Source organism: Bos grunniens, chromosome 21, assembly GCF_055505025.1.
Source record: "Bos grunniens cultivar Pamir isolate PY7600 chromosome 21, Bosgru_T2T1.0, whole genome shotgun sequence".
Lineage (NCBI taxonomy): Eukaryota > Metazoa > Chordata > Mammalia > Artiodactyla > Bovidae > Bos > Bos grunniens.
The window spans coordinates 49939628-49957799 of NC_141185.1; the positions used below are offsets into that span (position 1 = coordinate 49939628).

The 18172-nt window shown below is 54.0% G+C and overlaps 1 protein-coding gene across 1 annotated transcript; it reads left to right on the forward strand.

The window, feature by feature from the left end:
• Positions 1-2242: 2242 nt before the first annotated feature.
• Positions 2243-17300, forward strand: MFGE8 (milk fat globule EGF and factor V/VIII domain containing). The gene is made up of 9 exons (XM_086364622.1): positions 2243-2370; positions 5303-5431; positions 5813-5944; positions 8111-8292; positions 8862-9017; positions 9928-10072; positions 15035-15219; positions 16252-16407; positions 16529-17300. The coding sequence occupies exons 1-9, from the start codon at positions 2298-2300 to the stop codon at positions 16664-16666; spliced, it is 1296 nt and encodes a 431-aa protein (XP_086220748.1). The 5' UTR covers positions 2243-2297; the 3' UTR covers positions 16667-17300.
• Positions 17301-18172: the final 872 nt, after the last annotated feature.

Sequence of the window (18172 nt, forward strand, 5' to 3'; positions counted from 1 at the left end):
GCAGCAGTTGTTCCAGCACAATTTGGTGAAAAGACTACTCTTTTTTTGGGCCGTACCACATGTCTTGTGGGATTCCAGTCTCCTGACCAGGGATCAAACCCAGGCCTATGGTAGTGAAAGTGCTGAGTCCTAACCACTGGACCGCCAGGGATATTCCCAGACTATTCCTTTTCTATTGAATTATCTTGGCACTCGTTGAAAATCAATTGACCATAGATGTATGACTTTATTTCTGGACTCTCAGTTCTATTCCATTGATCTATGTATCTTTCCTTATGCCAGTACCACATGGTGTTTTTTTTTAATTAAAAAAATGTATATTTGGCAGTTCCAGATATTAGTTGAGGCATGTGGGCTCTTAGTTGCAGCTTTTGGGATTCAGTTCCCTGACAAGCCCCCACCTCCCCTCCCCTGTTGGGAGTGTGGAGTCTTAGCCACTGGACCACCAGAAAAGTTCCCACACAGTCTTGATTACAGTTGTGTTGGAGCAGGTTTTAAAATTGTGAAGTATGAGTCTAACAACTTTGTTCTTCCCCTACTAAGATTGCTTTGATCATTCTAGGTCCCTTCTGTTTCTACCTGAATTCTAGGATCAGCTTGTCAATTTCTGCAAAAAAAAGACAGTTGGAATTTTGATAGGTGCTATGTTCAATTTGTCAATCCGTTTGGAGAGTATTGCCATCAAATAAATTTTAACAATATGTCTTCCAACTCATGAACAAAAATGTTTACATTTATTTAAGTCTTCTTTAATTTCTTTCAATGTTTGTTAGTGTTCAGTATACAAGCCTTCTTCTTCTGTTAAATTTATTTGTAAGTATTTTATTCTTTTTGATGCTACTGTGAATGAAATTGTTTGCTTAACTATTAACCCATTTTTGTATTGTTCATTTCTGGGCTTCCCTAGTGGCTCAGTGGTAAAGAATCCCCCTGCCAATGCAGGAGACTGGGGTTTGATCCCTGAGTTGGGAGGATCCCCTGGAGAAATAGCAACCCACTCCAGGGACAGAGAAGCCTGGAGGGCTACATTCCATATGTTGCAAAAGAGCCTGACACAACTTAGTGATTAAGCAACAACAAAATCATGAAGGGTACTGGATTTTTTACCAAATGCTTTTTCTGTGGCTACCGAGTAGATCATGTATGTGCAGTGTTTTTCCTTCTGAGTGGTTTTAAGAAGGGTCTCCTGCCAGTAGTTAAGTCTGACTCTAGTCTGAACCTAGGTATCAACATAGCTGGTAGAGGAGATATCCGGCTGCTCCCTCTCTTTTTTTTTTTTTTTGGCTAGTCAGATGAGAACACTATTATTAAAAATTTTTACCCCTGTAAAAGGCAATACCTGCACATGATAAAAAAACAATTATTTAGGAAAAATTCAACCATGACAAGCAAGTCTGTATTGACCCCAACACTCCAGTTTCTGCCCCCTTAAACAACCACCGTGTTCATTTAATTTCCTGGAACACTGAGGTGTTTTCCTGCTACAAGGAAGGACAGAGGTGAACTGTTGTCTCAGTGACTTTATAGCATGAAAATCCTGAAGTATTTTCTACCTGGCCCTTTACAGAAAAATATGCTGATTATTCTTTTTTTTTTTTAAGTCTCTTACCATTTCAAAGGATGATGCTATGATATGCTATGCTCTTTGTGTACATGTCATTTTATGCGTGAGAGTTTCGGCAGAATGAATTCCTTTATGGGGAATTGCTAGGTCTTCCGGTCTCAGCCTTTGTCATGTTGATAGATATTACCACACAGCTCTCTGGAGAAGTTGAACCAATTTACATTCTCTCCAACAATGCATGCTTGAGCCTGTTCCGGGGAGCCTCGCACTCACACTGCGCTACTAATTTGTTGCTTGCCAATCTGATAAATGCAAATGGTACCCGTACTTGTAATCTGGGTTTTTTTCTACAATGAATAAGGTCTAGCATCTTTTCTTAAGCCTAAAAAGTTAAAAACAAAAACCAAAGCAAAACCAAAAAGCAAAGAACAGACAACTCCTTCTGAGCCCTTTACTGCTCAGACGACTCGGAACTCAATGCCTGGTCACTCGCACCCTGCGGGATGCAGGGCGTGGCTCGGACTGAAGCGGGCGGCAGCCGACTCCCAGTTCCTCCCAGCCCCTCCCCAGTCCGCGGAGCCCCGCCCCGAGTCCGCCTCTGGCGGGCCTGGGAGGAGCACGTGGCCCGGTGGGAGGTGCTGCGCTGCCTGATTTATTCCCGTCCAGGAGAAGGAGTGCGAGCCCTCGGGTCTGAACCGCCCCAGCGCGGGTTCCGCGCCCTCGTCCCCACACCATGCCGTGTCCCCGTCTGCTGGCCGCGCTCTGCGGCGCGCTCTTCTGCTCCTCCGGACTCTTCGCCTTCTCCGGTGAGTTGATCGCGCCGCCCTCTCGCCCTCGCCCCTCCTCTCCGCTCCGCTCGGAAGTTCGCCGCCGCGCCCTCCCTTTGCCTCCGCTGTTTACAAACTTGGTCCAAGAGCCGGGGCTGAGCCGAGGGGCGACCTCTCCGGCTGCGCCCGGGCGGGCGGCGGGGATGCTCTCGGCCTCCAGCTGGGGGTGGAGGTTTGGTCGGTGCTAGAGGCTTGAGCGTTGGGCGGGGGCTCGGGACACTGGGTGACAGCCCAGCCTCCCCCAGGGAAGTGGCTTACACAGAACAAAGGAATCCGCTGTGTCGGGCCTCTGTTTTCCCATCTGTAAAATGAGGCCACATCCCTCGTAGCTCAGATGGTAAAGAATCTGTCCGCAATGCGGGAGACCCAGGTTCAATCTCTGGGTAGGGAAGATCCCCTGGAAGAGGAAATGGCACCCCAGTCCAGTACTCTTGCCCGGAGAATCTCATGGACAGAGGATCCAGTCCATGGAGTCGCAAAGAGTCGGACACGACTGAGCGAGTAACATAGTGCTCTTGCGCTCCTTCCACCAGGAAGTTTCTAGGACTCTTGTATTGATAAATCTTTTCCAGCCAACTTTACCTGGAAACTCCCTCCCAGGCCATGCCGGCGGCTGGTCTGTTCATTGGGATTTTATCCTCCGTTTAAAAATAGGTATTTGGTCAGATAAGCGAGGGGCTGGCTAGGGAGCCAGAGGAGTGGATAGGCTTGGGGCTGGGTCGGGGGTGGGGGGTGGGGGGAACCCAGGAGGGGTGAGGAGCCTAGAGAGGGATTCGGAAAAGGGCTCCGACCGGAGATGGCGGCTCCCGACTCCCCTCTCTCCCTATGGCCTTGGCCTGCCGCTTTATCTTTCTTGGCCCTCCTCCCCTGCCTAGGACGCATCCTGCTGAGAGCTGGGCCTCCAGCAGGCTGGTGATGGGGATGGGCGATGCCCTACACCGCGGGCTGAGGAAAGGGTGCCCATGGGGTGAGCGGGATATGGCAAAGACTCTTCAGGCACCGCCTCCATCCCTAGAAATAGGATTGATGAAATTCGTTGGGGTGGGAGGGTCATGGCTGAGCCTCGGCTCTGCCATCCGGTGCCAATCTGACCCCCCGTCCCCCAACTGGAGTGGAAGCCACTTGAAGTCTCTTGGAGACACAGAGAGATGGCTGGGTCTTAAAAGTCCCTTGCCTCGCCTCCCCTGGCCCCACAGCCTGAGCCCTGGCAAAATGTCCCTGGGGAGATCTCCCAGAGAAGGCAGGACCCTGAAATCCCAAAGGTGGTTTTGGAGGCCCAGCTTAAGCAGGAAGGGGGAAGCCGCACAGCTGCGGTGCGCGGGTGAGTGGGTCAGACGCCTGCGAGGAGGGAACACCTTTCTCTTTCCCCTTTCCTCTGCTTTGCCCTGGAGCTCTGCAGGGAGAGGGCCCTTTGGGAGGGGGACAGAGGGGAGTTGGATTTTGCCAGGAGGAGCCCAAGGCTCTGGCCATTCTCAAGCCTCTGCCGAGGCAGTGCCCGCCGCCTGTCAGGTCAGGGAGGGGATTAACCTGCTATTTAAAGCCAATGACTAATGGCTCATTGGGAGCCGCCTTAAGCTCCTGAGGCCCCCACTGCTCATTAACTGTGTTCCCTTCCCTGGAGCCCCTGCCCAGCTCTCCAGGGCTTTGGGATTTCAGAGGGGCCCTCCAGCCTGGGATGGCGTGACTCTGCAGGGAGGAAAAAAGGTTTCTCATGTCTCACCCCAAGTAATGCGTAGGGGTGTGGGGTCTGGGGCAGCCCTTCTGGGATGCAAAGATCAAGTAGAAGATGCTCTGAAGGTCTGGCTGACCTAATGGGCTGAAGTCCACCCGAGTCAAAGCACTGGGGACAGGCTAACACTTGTCACCTGGGCCCCCAGATAGAAGCTGTGAAGTCCTCTCCAGCCCTCTTCCCACCTCTCGTTGTTGTCCAGTGTTTCTCAAATCCACCTTCCTCCTTATCTCTCAGCCTGACTTCGTCTTTTACCAGGAGGCCTGTGGCAGCATCCTTGATGCTTTCCTGGTCTCCTCTCTCACCTGCTCAGTCACATTTCCACGCAGAGCCAGAGGGATCTGTGTGTACTTCTGAGCCACTTCTCCACCCCGGCAGCCCATCCACGTCTCAGCACGTGGCCTTTTCTTGACATTCTCCCTCACCAGCTAGGAAATGGCTTCCCAACTCCCACCTCATGCTTTCGAACCTCTGACTTTTTCCTGGTGGTCAGTGGTGGGGCCGCTGAAGGAGGGTTAAGAGCCCTTGTTCTGCAGGATGAAGAGTCAACACTTGTCCTTCGTAAGGTCCCCCCCGACAACCTCCCTTTTCAGCGATGTCTTTCTTCCTGATCTGCAGTATACCGTGTGCTCTGGGCTTCTGGTTCTTTTTGGAAAGTTCTTTCCTCATTCTCCAGCCTGGCACCTTCCCACTGTGACTTTTAGCCAGCTCAAATGTCCCCACCTCTGAACCTTCCAGCTTTATGGCAGAAACCATTCTCCCTTGGCCCCTCACGCAGGCTCCTTCAGAGCTCATGGTGCCTCCTCATTACCTGGTGACTTGTAGGTCACCACCTCTTTCCTCTGACTTCTTATTTTTTTTTAAAAATAGGTATTTGCTTATTTGACTGTACCCGGTCTTAGTTGTGACATGTGGGATCTTCGATCTTAATTGCAGCATGCAAACTCTTAGTTGAGGCATGTGGGATCTAGTTGCCTGACCAGGGATCGAACCCAGGCCCCCTGCATTGGGAATGTGGAATCTCAGCCAATGGACCATGAGGGACGTCCCTCATCTGGCTTCTTGAGACCCAGACTGCATCTGTCTTAGGGGCCCAGAATATATACCTGGTGGTTGACCCTCCCCTCCCCCAAATATTTACTCAATGAATGACTTGTTACTAACCCAGAACTGTCATTGCAGGTGACTTCTGTGACTCCAGCCAGTGCCTACATGGTGGGACCTGCTTGTTGAACGAGGACAGAACCCCCCCCTTCTACTGCCTCTGCCCCGAAGGCTTCACGGGCCTCCTATGCAACGAGACAGAGCACGGTACCTGTCCTGGGCCATGCCTGCTGCTCCCCGCCAGCTCCCAGCTGCAGCCCAGGCTGCTGGCCTAGCTTGTCCGGCTATGGGCAGTGGTCCCCAGCACCCCTCCCATTGTCCGCCAGCCTTTTCCTGGAAGCTCCCAGGCCACTTGGAAAGCTGGGTGCTTCCTTCACTTGGGCTGACTCACCTCCACGTGACCCTTCTTGGCTCCAGGATGGCCCAGGCCCCATGGGGCAGATTGAGAGGGGGGAGGGAGGAGCTGGTGGGCACTGGCAGGCAGTAGGCCAAATTTGGGTGGAGGGTCCTTTGGGGCTTGGCCTGTCTGTTGTTGCCTGTCTCCAGCTCCTTCTTGATCACCTGCCCATCTCACCTGCTTCCTCCCAGGTCCCTGTTTCCCAAACCCCTGCCACAATGATGCTGAGTGCCAGGTAACTGACGACTCCCACCGAGGGGATGTCTTCATCCAGTACATCTGCAAGTGCCCTCTTGGATACGTGGGCATCCACTGTGAGACCAGTGAGTATCCAGCGGTGCCTGCTCTGAGGGGCAGACCCTGTACCACAGGCCTGGCGGCTCAGGTCACATGCCAGCCTTCCTCCTGTGTCAGGGTCTCCTTCGGAAGGATTCCGAGCGGGGCAGAACTCAGTTACTGTGGACTGGGGAGGCAGGGAGGGACTCTGTTGTCCCTTCCCAGGCTTCTTCCTGCCTGGTTCTCTCTCCTGGGACTGCTGGCCAGGCCTGATGTCCCTGCAGGGGAGTGAGGGGTGGTGGTGACCCCAGAGGTCGTGGGAGTGTTATTTTCTGTCACCATGAACGAGACATATAGCCTTAGGGTTAAGTCCTGGGATTTTTCTACCGAGAAAGGAAAACCAACACATTCTTAATCTTTTGGGGCCCAGGGAGTCAGTTAATAAGGTTTGATCCTCAGGGTCTGACAGTGCTGGCCCAAGTGTGACCTCTGGCCTCCTTGCAGAGCTCAGAGAGGAGGGAGAGGTCTGGGCAGACTGGGCCGTCCGCTCACGGTCAGGCGGTCAGAGGCCCGGCGTGTGCAGAGGGGCTGACCAGCCTGGCTCACTTGGTTATCCACCCGGCCGCAGATTGGCCCTGGCGGGTGCCCAGCAAACCTTGCCAGCGGCATCTGTCCATGCCGTCCTCGCTTCTGGCCTAGCTGAGATTCCTCCCACAAACCAGGACTCTTCCTCACCTGCCATCGGGTGGGCGAATCTAGGCCCAGGGCTGGATGGGGTGAGGGTGGCAGTGCCTGATTTCTGCAGTCCAGGGGGTCTGTCCCTGAGCGGGTGGGCAGGGGGCAGTGTCCTGCTCTGGGCAGATCCGTGGACCGTCTCCAGGGGAAGGAGAAAGGGCTGGGCCAGCCGGGTGGGAGCCAGCTCTGGGGGAGACCAGGTAAGTGCCTGCTCACTCTTCAGCTCAGAGGAGACAGGCCCCGAGGGCCTGTGCCCTGTGCCCAGGGCTGAGACCAGCATGTCTGAGACACTGGGTAGAGGAATGTTGTGGGGGGGGCAGGTATTCGCCAAGGCCGCTGGGAGCCCTGGGTGGAGCCAGGTGGGCCCACTAATTACCGTGCTGGAGCCCAGGTAACCCGGGGTGTGCCTGAGTGCGAATTACTCATCTCGCCTCCTTCTACTTCTCGGCTTGGGGTCTGTCCCAGGCTGGATGTGGCCACGACCACAAAGGGCGAGGAACCCCCCCACAGGGACCTTTGCTGCCCCTCCTTACTTGTTACCTGGTGTGTGTCTTTGGAGCCCTTAAGGACCCCGCAGGCATGTTTGGGGCCCGCTGGGTGTGGACATGAGGGCTGAGGACAGAGCAGACCTGGGTTTGGATCTCTGTTCAGCCAGTGGCCGGCTCTGATCTCGGGTGTATGGCCTCACTTGTGCCTCTCTCTTCCTGTGAGAGGGTCATGCACCGAGCTTGGCGTGAGCCTGGGATTTTGGAATACAAGTGGAGCCCTCCCGGGTTCTCTGCTTGGGACCTGAGGTCCAGGCTTGCAGGCTTGGCCCCCGAAGACCACATTACTGGTGAAGGTGATGGGCCTTGGCCAGGGGGGTCGTCCCAGATGGCTGGTCAGGACCAGTAGTGAGAAGGCACAGAGGGTACCAGACAAAACAATGGCTCTCACACTCCATTCAGAAAACTCCTGCCAGTGAGATTCTAGAAAACTCCAGGCACACATGCTCAGTGCTTTATGTGCAGTGTAAGGACTGTTCGCTGCCATCTGAGGGGCCCTTCTTCCAAAGCCATCCTCCAGGGGACCAGGGGGCTGGGCTGGATGGGGCGGGACATGGAGAAAGACAGGAGGTCATACTGGTATCTGCTCACCAGCCCACCCACTGTGTTAGAATAATTGCTTCTTGATGTCCTGTAAAAAAGAGACCGCCTCCTGCAGCCTGGTGGGGGACTCCAGCTGCCAGTCGTGACATGTGGGCCTCGCCTGGAACCTTCTAGCAGCCCAGTGTCCCAAGCCCCTTCACAGCTCTGCCCGGCCCCTCTGTTCCTCCCTGTGCACTTTGTTTCTGCACCTCCTCCTTGGCCCTCATCGTCCCTTCATGATCTCTGCTCTGGGTCCTCTGGGTCCTCAGCAGAGGCCACAACTGTGTTGTTCTCGTGTTTTCTGGGTACCACCTGCGTGAGTGGCCCTCTGACTGCCCTTTCCCCCCTCAGCCTGCACCTCACCGCTGGGCATGCAGACGGGTGCCATTGCCGACTCCCAGATCTCTGCCTCGTCCATGCATTTGGGCTTCATGGGTTTGCAGCGCTGGGCCCCGGAGCTAGCCCGCCTGCACCAGACGGGCATCGTCAACGCTTGGACATCCGGCAACTATGACAAAAACCCCTGGATCCAGGTATGGAAAGGGTGGCCCGGGGGTGGGTGATGTGATGGGAGAATGTGGGTGCCTATACTGTGGGGGACACCATGGGAGGGTTCAGAACTGGAGTCCAGGTAGCAAGGTAGCCGGTTCCCATGGGTGAAGTATCTTTAAGTGGAGGGCTGCTCTGGGGGCCTGGAGTGGGTGGGCGGGATGAAGGGAGTGAATACTAGGCTGTTAGAGGGGTGTTTGCACTGTTTGCAGCCTCTGGAAGCTTGTCCTTTTTTTTTTAAGCCTTTATTGAATTTGTTACAATATTGCTTTTGTTTTATGTTTTAGTTTTTTTGGCTGTAAGGCATGTGGGATCTAGTTCTCCAACCAGAGCAGGGATGGAGCCCATGCCCCTCTGCACTGGAAGGCAGATTCTTAACCCCTGGATCACCAGGGAAGTCCCTGGAGTCTTGTCCCTGTGTCCTGAGCACTGGGTCCAGAGCCTGGAGAGGGCCAGATGAGAAAGCCCCCCGCTTCGTTGTCCTGATTGGGGGAGTGACGGGGGTAGGAAGAACCCGGGAGATAGGGGTTCTGTCCTGCCTGCCCTGGTCCAGGTGAACCTGATGCGGAAGATGTGGGTGACGGGTGTGGTGACCCAGGGGGCCAGCCGCGCAGGAAGTGCTGAGTACCTGAAGACTTTTAAAGTGGCCTACAGCACCGATGGGCGCCAATTCCAGTTCATCCAGGTTGCAGGGCGGTCAGGAGATAAGGTGAGGTTTGTTGGGAACCCTGAAGAAGGGCTGTGGTCAGCAACCCCTGGGGCTCAGTGCTGTTTGAGGGCTCCCAAGGAGGTGAGGGTACCCGGGATAATGAACCATAAGGTGGGTTTTCAGGTGTATCTTGGCTCACAGAAATTGGGAAGCCCAGATTGTGTCTCTGCTCTGTGATTTACAAGTAATAGGCCCATATGACAGATAAGAATTGTTTTTAGTTGGTCAGTCATGTCTGACTCTTGTGGCCCCACGGACTTAGCCTGCTGGGCTCCTCTGTTTATGGGATTTCCCAGACCAGAATACTGGAGTGGGTAGCCATTTCCTTCTCCAAGGGATCTTCCCAACTCAGAGACCGAACCCATGTCTCCTGCATTGGCAAGTGGATTCTTTACCACTGAGCCACGAGGGAAGCCCTAGATAAGAATAGTGAGACTCAAGAAGTTTCAGTGACTTGTTGAGGGTGGCTGTAATGGTGGAGATGGGATGCATTTACAGCCTTCAGGGACACCATGTACAGTTGTACGGGTTGTGCACTGCTCAAGGGCTACTACTTAGCATCATTCACAATGTAGACCTCATGTGTACTTCTGTCTGTGGGAAAATTGTTGTTACAAGTCTTTTCAGAAAGGAGTACCTTTTCCTAATTTGCACAGAGGAGCCCTGTAGATCATAGGTGGTCCTGGGTGAAAGATGAGAATTTACACCTATGCCCCATGGTGACCAAAGAAGGTATGAAAAGGGGAATCTGTTGAGGGCTGTGGGCTGTCTGGAGGAACGGGGAGCTCCTGCCAGCTCTGCTACGCACACCTCTGTTTCCAGGCCCAAAGTGGAAGAGGGGGAGAGACCACCCCAGGAAGCGGGACTGCCTGCACTGACCTCCTCCTCCAATCTGCCTCTTCCCTCCTAGATATTTATAGGTAATGTGAACAACAGCGGCCTGAAGATTAACCTGTTTGATACCCCCTTGGAGACGCAGTATGTGAGACTGGTACCCATCATCTGCCACCGGGGCTGCACCCTCCGCTTTGAACTCCTTGGCTGTGAGTTGAATGGTGAGTGCCAGTGGCTCTGCCGTCCTCGGAGATGGCTGTTCCTGTCCCCTCTTTTCTCAGCCAGGGTGAGGAGTTGGGTAGGCAGGCAGCAAAGCCTGGGAACCTGGGCTAACACAGAAGGATCACCAGGCCTTAAGCAGTCCTGCCCAGGTGCTACATTTTCTAGAAGCTGGTTGGTAAGAGGAAAAAAGGACTTCTCCTGCGGCTCAGTGATAAAGAATCCACCTGCAATGCAGGAGAGCCGGGTTTGACCCCTGGGTTGGGAAGATCCCCTGCAGGAGGAAATGGCAACCTACACCAGTATTCTTGCCTGGGAAATCCTGTGGATAGAGAAGTTTGGTGGGCAGTAGTCCATGGGGTTGCAAAGAGTCAGACATGACTTAGCCACTAAACAGCAAATGACAACAAAGAGGGAAAAAAAAGATACCACTTCAGTTTTCAAAATATTTTCACGTATTCTGGTTCCTTGAGCTTCTAGAACATATAGCGTTAGTTCTGTTTTGCAGATGTCAATTCTACGAGGGCAGGGAGTTTGTGTTTGTTTTGTTCACTGCTGCATTCCCAGTGCATTGATCATGGGTTCAATAAATGAATGAATGAAGGAGGGAAGTGAGGCCCAGATAAATTGTTTATCAAGGGCACACAGCTGGTAGGTATTAAAACTTGGTCTGAATCCCTGGGCTTTGACACCCACTCATCCACTTTTTCTCCCTCCCAAACCTATAATCTGCATTCAGGAGAAACATTTTGGGACATGGAAGGTCATAGGGCTGGAGGCGTGCTTCTTGTCTCTCTTTCTGGAGAGATCAGGGTACAGGGGTTGGGTTGAGGGCATGGTCTGCCCAGCTCAGTCGGGCGTTGCTTTCTCCCTGAGGTCTGGATAGTTTTCTCTTTGCAGCCACAGTGCCACCTGCTGGCTGCCGGCAGAACTGCAGGGCTCTCTAGGCAGAGCTTGCAGAGCAGAGATGGCTCTCTGCCTTTCTTGTCTTAACCCAGGGCCTACCCTTCTCGCCTCCTTCCCCTCTGTGGATCGTCTTTCTGTTATCGCATTTCAGTTATCACCCAAAACCACTCAGAGTTGAGTTCAGTGCCTGTCGGGGTTATTCTTTTTTTAAAGCATGAAGTAAAGTCAGTTTATTTTTGCTCCCAGGGTCACTGCCTTTTGAACCTAATTGTTTTGGGGAGTTAAAGACTATCCCTTTTGCTGAAAGAAAATTTAAACAATTGATAAAGGACAGAAACAGGTCTGGGGACCCTCACCCTGGGCTCCTCTCCCTGGCGTCCCTCACTACTTGCTGTCATTGTCTGAAGCCCTTGCCTGTTTAAAGTTGCTGACCTGAGCGTCTCATGTCACAACTGGCTCCTTCTAAGGCCAAGAGAGGGTGTGTTTGGCAAGGGGAGGAGGTGAAGCTGACTTGTTTGTTTTCCTTAAGGATTGGACCAGTCTCCTTTCCCTTGTAGGCATTTGGGTCAGCTGGAGAGAGTATTGGGGGGTGTGTGTGTGTGTGTGTGTATACATGTGTGCACGTGCATGGGACTTGATCTGGGCATTTCTGGGCATGCCCTGCACCAGATCCCTGTTTACCAGCAGGCACAGTCTCCTTGGTGAATTGATTAGTTATTTAACTCAGTAGATATTTATTAAGGTATTCATTAAGCTCCTTCTGAGTGTCTGGCTCTAGGGAGTAAGGCTCTTGGGTTCTAATGAGAGAGTCTGTTGTGAGACAAGATGCAAATATAAAAGAAAGGTCAGATAGCAGTAAGAATGATAAAGGAGAAATTAGCAGGAGATGTGACGATGGTGACTTGGGGTGAAGAGAGGGAATGGCATGGGGACTGCCCTGTTGGGATGGCCTTTGAGTAGAAGCTTGAATAATGCAGATCAAGCCATGAGAAGAACTTGGAAAAGGCATCTCAGGTAAGGAATTGGTGAGTGCAAAGCCCCTGGGACATGTTGAAAGGTAGAAGGGAGGCCAGTGGAGCTGGAGCCTGGAAAATGAAGGATAGCTGGGTGGGTGATGGGCAGAGATGGACCAGGCAGGGACTGTGTGGACCATTTTAAGGATGCAGGCCTTTGTACTCAGAACAAGAGGCAACCATTGTTGTGGGGCTGCTGATAGGCTGTGGTTAGAGTTGGGTCTAGAAGAGATCCCTCAGGCTGTGTAGGGAGAATGGAGGCAGAGGGGCATTGTGAGTGAGGGGGAGATGTGTAGAAGATAAGGTGGCTTGGGTCAGGGTGGCGGAGCCAGTGGATTGGGTGGATGAGTGTCTTCTACTCCAAGTGAGCTCCATGGCCCGGCAGAATGATCATCACTTGGAAGCTTGTAAACTTCTAGCCCCAGCCTAGACCTGCTGAGACAGAAGCCTTATATTAACAGGGTCCCCAGTGATCTAAGGGCTTCCCAGGTGGCACTAGTGGTAAAGAACCCACCTGCCAATGCAGGAGACATGAGACAAGGGTTCGATCCCTGGGTTGGGAAGATCTCCTGGAGGAGGACATGGCAACCCACCCAGTATTCTTGCCTGGAGAATCCCATGGACAGAGGAGCCTGGAGGGACTACAGTCCATGGGGTCACACAGAGTCAGACATGACTGAAGTGACTTAGCTCGCATGCACGCACCAGTGATCTAAAAACCATCAGTATTCTGGTTCAGATGGTGAAGAATCTGCCTGCAATGCAGGAGACCTGGGTTCGATCCCTGGATTGGGAAGATCCCCTGGAGAAGGGAATGCAGCTCACTCCAATATTGTTGCCTGGAGAATCCCATGGACAGGAGATTGGTGGGCTATCGTCCATGGAGTCGCAAAAAGTCAGACACGACTGAGTGGCTAACACTTCATTTCACTTCCACTGATCTCTGAGAAACACTGCTCTGGTACCTAGATGGGGAGTCTGAGGACCAGAGTCGGGAGGAGACTTCCCCAGGGTCACACAGGGAGTGGTGGAGCTGAGAGTTCTGCTTGGTGCCCTGCCCAGTTCTCTTTTATCTGGAAGGCTGTCTGACTTCTGGGGAGGGGGCCCATAATGATGGGGAAATGTAGTGCTGGAAGCAGATGGGCTGTAGAAGGGTGCACCATGATCAAAAGATTCCTTGGCTCCTCTCGAGAGTGCTCCAGGTTTGTGCCAGCCCCGTGGCCTTCCAGGTCTGGAGCTTTGGGATGAACCAGCTCCCAGCCCATCAGCCTGTCTTTATGGGAGAGGCTGGAGGTTACCTGATGCACCACCATCACAAAGAGATGGTATGATTGATCAGCATCGGCACCATCTGAAGGCAAATGTCTTCACTGGCAAGGTCACCAGCATCTGGGGAGATTGTGGTGTAAAGCACTGTGTACTATAGTCTGCTCCCAGGTGGCACCATGGATTTGCAGGTCTTACCCTGGATTCTGCAAAGGGACAGCCAGTTGTGCAGTGAAGATTCTAACATGTGTGAGACATACCCACTATTCTCTTGGGAGTTTTTTTGTTAAAGATATTTATTTATTTGGCTACACCAGGTCTCAGTTGCAGCGTGTGAACTCTTCGTTTTGGCATTACGGGATCTAGTTCTCTGGCCAAGGATCGAACCTGGGCCTCCTGGCATTGGGAGTGTGGAGTCTTAGCCACTGGACCACCAGGGAAGTCCCCTCGTGGGAGTTTGTCTCCTGCCCATCCCCAGCTGTTCTAGCCTCCTGCAGGTGCAGATGAGAGTACAGAACAGCCCGGCACATTCCTGAATGTTTGGAGCAGGCCTGAGTGAACCCAAGGCCAGCTTCTCAGGCAACCTTCCCAGGCACGTCAGACAGCAGCAGAGTAGTGAATGTGTAAACTCTTTGGGACGGGGTGTGGGACAGGAAGACATGGTCGTTTCTGAGCCTCAGGAGTTCTGACTTCTCAGCTTCCGCCTGCTAGAGAGCAGGAATGCAGTGCTGTTCATCACTGGGTCATCACCAGGCAGGCCTTCCCAGCTCTGAGTGGGTGCAAGAGTGCTGGAGACAGTGTCGCAGTGTGGCATGGTGATTAGCTCTGTGTGTGTGTCAGAGAGACTTGGGGACAGTGCTTAATGGCTCTTAGCCTCAGTTTTCTCATCTGTGGAATGGGGTTGCTAATATCCTGTTGATTCCGGTTTTTGTGTGGTGGATTAAATGACTGAAGTCAGCACTGAGTCAGTGAGATGGTTATTATTAGTTACTCCTGAACTTGGTGGTATGAATCGCAGCTGTACTGTAGGAACGACAGGAAGTGCTGTGAGTCCAGAGGAGTCCCACCTGAGTGAGGTGATCAGGGCAGGCTTCTTGGAGGAGGGGTCTGAATCAGGCTTTGAAGGAGGGTGAGAGGTGGTGGATCAGGGCCCTGCCCTGGTGCAGAGGGAGAAGCCTGGTGGGTGATCTGTTCAGAGCAACTGAGGGGCGTGGGGCGGGAGCTGAGCTGAGGTGTGGGTAGGGCTGTCAGCAAGAAAATATTTAGACCAGTTAGTTGGCTCTAAAAGGTGGAAGGAGATTGTTCTTTTGGTTTTTAATGGTTTTTAAGTGTAATTTTATTCTTCTGGCTGTTCTGAGTCTTCATTGCTGCGTGGGCTTTTCTCTAGTTGTTGCAGCCGAGGGCTGCTCTTTAGTTGTGGTACGCGGGCTTCTCACGGCAGTGGCTTCTATTTTGTGGGCCACAGGCTGTAGAGTGCATGGGCTTCAGTAGTTGTGGCTCCAGGGCTCAGTAGTCTTGGGGCACGTGCTTAGTTGCTCCATGGCATGTGGGATCTTCCTGGACCAGGGATCGAACCTTTGTCTCCTGCATTGCCAGGCAGATTCTTTACCACTGAGCCAGCAGGGAAGCCTGAAGGAGCTTCTCTGTGTTCAAGAGGATGCCAGAGGCTTGTCAGAAGCCAGAGTTCTTTTCCCTTCACTGCCTCGCTCTCACACCCACCAGGGGAGGCTGTGGATCCCAGATCGGTGACAGCCCCCACCCCTACCTCCTTGTTCGCAGGATGCACTGAACCCCTAGGCCTGAAGGATAATACCATCCCCAACAAGCAGATCACAGCCTCCAGCTACTACAAAACCTGGGGCCTGAGTGCCTTTAGCTGGTTTCCCTACTACGCACGACTGGATAATCAGGGCAAGTTCAACGCCTGGACCGCCCAGACCAACAGTGCCTCTGAGTGGCTGCAGGTGGGTCAGGCTCCTCCGGGGATGCAGGGTTGGGGTTGGGTGGGGGTGTGGGATCTATGACCTTGGACCAACCCTGGCTTCTGCTTGCCAAGAGGGAGTTTCTTTGAGCCTTGTTTGTGTTCGACTTTGCTCTTTTTTTCCTCTTGTGTTACCACCTTTCTGCTGATTCTGTCACTCAAGGCTGGGGGGATGGTGGAGGAGCTCAGAGCTGCTTCCGTCAAGGCCCTCGGCCCCAGGTGATGAGTGTGTGTGTGTGTAGAGGTGGGGCCACCTCCATTGGCTGCCACAGGGTAAGGCTGAGCCCAGGGACAGCAGGGCAGGATGGAGGAGGGATGTGTCGGGGTTTCTGTGCCTGCTGTCAGAGGATGCGCTGTAACTCACCGAGAGCACACCGTGCGACAGCCCTTGGGTTTCACTGCAGTTGGGAAGCTCAGGAGAGTCGTGGAAAACCAGAGCATCCTCTTATCTCTGAGGAAGCCGGGTCCTGGCAGGGCAAGGACTTGCCTGGGGCTCCCCTTCTGGTTGGCAGTGAGATGGGTTTGTAGCCTGGATCTTACTGAGCACCGTCTTCCCCTGGTCAGCTGGCAGGCTCCCCAGGATGGACTGGGGGGCAGGAGGCTGGTCGTGTCTCTAGGCCCCAAGGAGCACATTAGCCTGGGGGACTGGGTTCCATGAGAAGCTGCCTGCCTTTGGAATCCCCCAGGACCAATGTCAGGCCCTGGACAGCCTGCAGGGGCCTCATGAGCAGTTTATGTCCCTATAGACTATGGCCTCTCTGCCCCTGTTCCCGTTGCACAAGGGTTGCCTGGGACCAGGCTCTGAAATCTGACATTGCAGTGAAGTGCTTGACAAAGTTGCTGGGATTATTTATGCCCACTTGATTGATGGGTAAACTGAGGCTCTGCCAAATGAAGTAATTTTCCCGAAACTAGAATGTATGCCCCAGCGTGTATGTGTGCTTTTCCCCACCTTACTGGGAATGGTGCAAGCAAAGAAGACGGGATTGGTTTTTTTTTTTTTCACCCCTTGTAGATTGACCTGGGCTCCCAGAAGCGAGTCACGGGCATCATCACCCAGGGTGCCCGAGACTTTGGCCACATTCAATATGTGGCTGCCTACAGGGTGGCCTATGGTGATGATGGTGTGACCTGGACTGAGTACAAGGACCCGGGGGCCTCAGAAAGCAAGGTGAGTGTGTGTCCAGCTATCCTGCCTTCCCCACTCCAGGGGTGCCCTGCGAGTCAGATCTGGGGTCTGAGGGGGAGGAGGGCTGGGTCTGAGGGCCTCCTGACACCTCCTCTTCCACCAGATTTTCCCTGGTAACATGGACAATAATTCCCACAAGAAGAACATATTTGAGACGCCGTTCCAGGCTCGCTTCGTGCGGATCCAGCCCGTGGCCTGGCACAACCGTATCACCCTGCGAGTGGAGCTGCTGGGCTGTTAGTGGTAGGCCTGGCCGAAGTGACCGGAGGGGCCCTGGGGCAGCTGCTCCTTTCTGTGGACCTGCTGCCTCCTCCGCCCGCCCTCCTGATTGTAGCTGACCTGGGGGCAGGCAGTGTCTCCCTCCCAGTCACCTCTCCCTCCCTCCTCTTCCTCGCCCCCGCCCAGGGGTCTCTGGCACCCAGTCCTCAAGCCATCCCGTTTTCTTAGGCACGGTGGGAGCTGAGTAGGTCTGGGATGGACAGGGAAGGGCAAAGTACAGAGCGTGGGTGACCTTTGCCTCTCCAGGTCCCCACGTCCAGCCCCCCGTGTCCTTCCTGCACTGCTCCCACACCCCACACCCCCAGGGCCCTGAGGAATAGACAGGCCCCGAGGCCCCAGGCTGGAGAGAATAGCCCGAGGCATGATGCCGCACTCCTGGCCCCGAGACTTCCCCTTCATCCCCTCCCACTCCCCACAGACCCCTTTTGACTCTCATCCTGAAGCCTAGAAAGAGGTAGAAGGCGGGGTGGGGTGGGTCTGTGGAGTGACGGGGGAGGAGGCGGGTGAGCATGGGAAAGGCGGGGAGCCCCTCTGTGCTGGTTCTTTACCCAGAGTACACAGGCAGCTTCCAAAATATATTTATATCACCCCCTGAACACTCGCTGTGGTTCGTCATTGCTCCGTCGAAATGGGCTTCCGCCTACAATGCAGGAGACCCCGGTTCGATTTCTGGGTTGGGAAGATCCTCTGGAGAAGGGATAGGCTACCCACTCCAGTATTCTTGGGCTTCCCTTGTGGCTTAGCTGGTAAAGAATCTGCCTGCAATGCTGGAGACCTGGGTTTGATCTCTGGGTTGGGAAGATCCCCTGGAGAAGGGAAAGGCTACCCACTGCAGTATTCTGGCCTGGAGAATTCCATGGACTGTATAGCCCATGAGGTCGCAAAGAGCTGGACACCACTGCGTGACTTTGACTCACTCAATGGGCTTAGACTTGGGCTGGTTGCGACTCCCGCCCTCAGCCCTCGCTGAGCCCCAGCATTCTGTGTCACCTGACCTGGCTGCAGAGAGGGAGGAGGCTGCTGGGGGCAGGGGCTGGCATCCCACTGGAGGGGTCAGGACTCTTCTCTATAGTTCTGCTTCAGAGCCATGCAGCCCCGGGCCTTAGTAGCTGCCAGGTGAGGGCCCCTGGGAGCCTGCGCAGTGGCTTCCTGCAGGCCTGCCTTTGCTCCTTTCCGGCTCCAGGAAAATAGGTGGAGGCGGCTGGTTTTCCCCTTCAGCAGTTTCCATTTTCTTTGCCACTGGAACGGTGGGCTGGAGGAGCTGTTAGAAACTTAGTGAACCTAGGCTGCTTTCAGAGCCGCGGGAGGCCCCAGCGTGGGGTGCAGTGTGGGATGGGGGGTGGTGGCAGGGCTCTGCCAAAGGGGCGAGGTGCTGCTGGCCAAGCACACTGGGTCCTGGGAAGCCACTGACAGTTTTACTCCAGGGCTTGGAGGAAACTCCGGGGGTACCCCTCTTCCCACTCTCCAC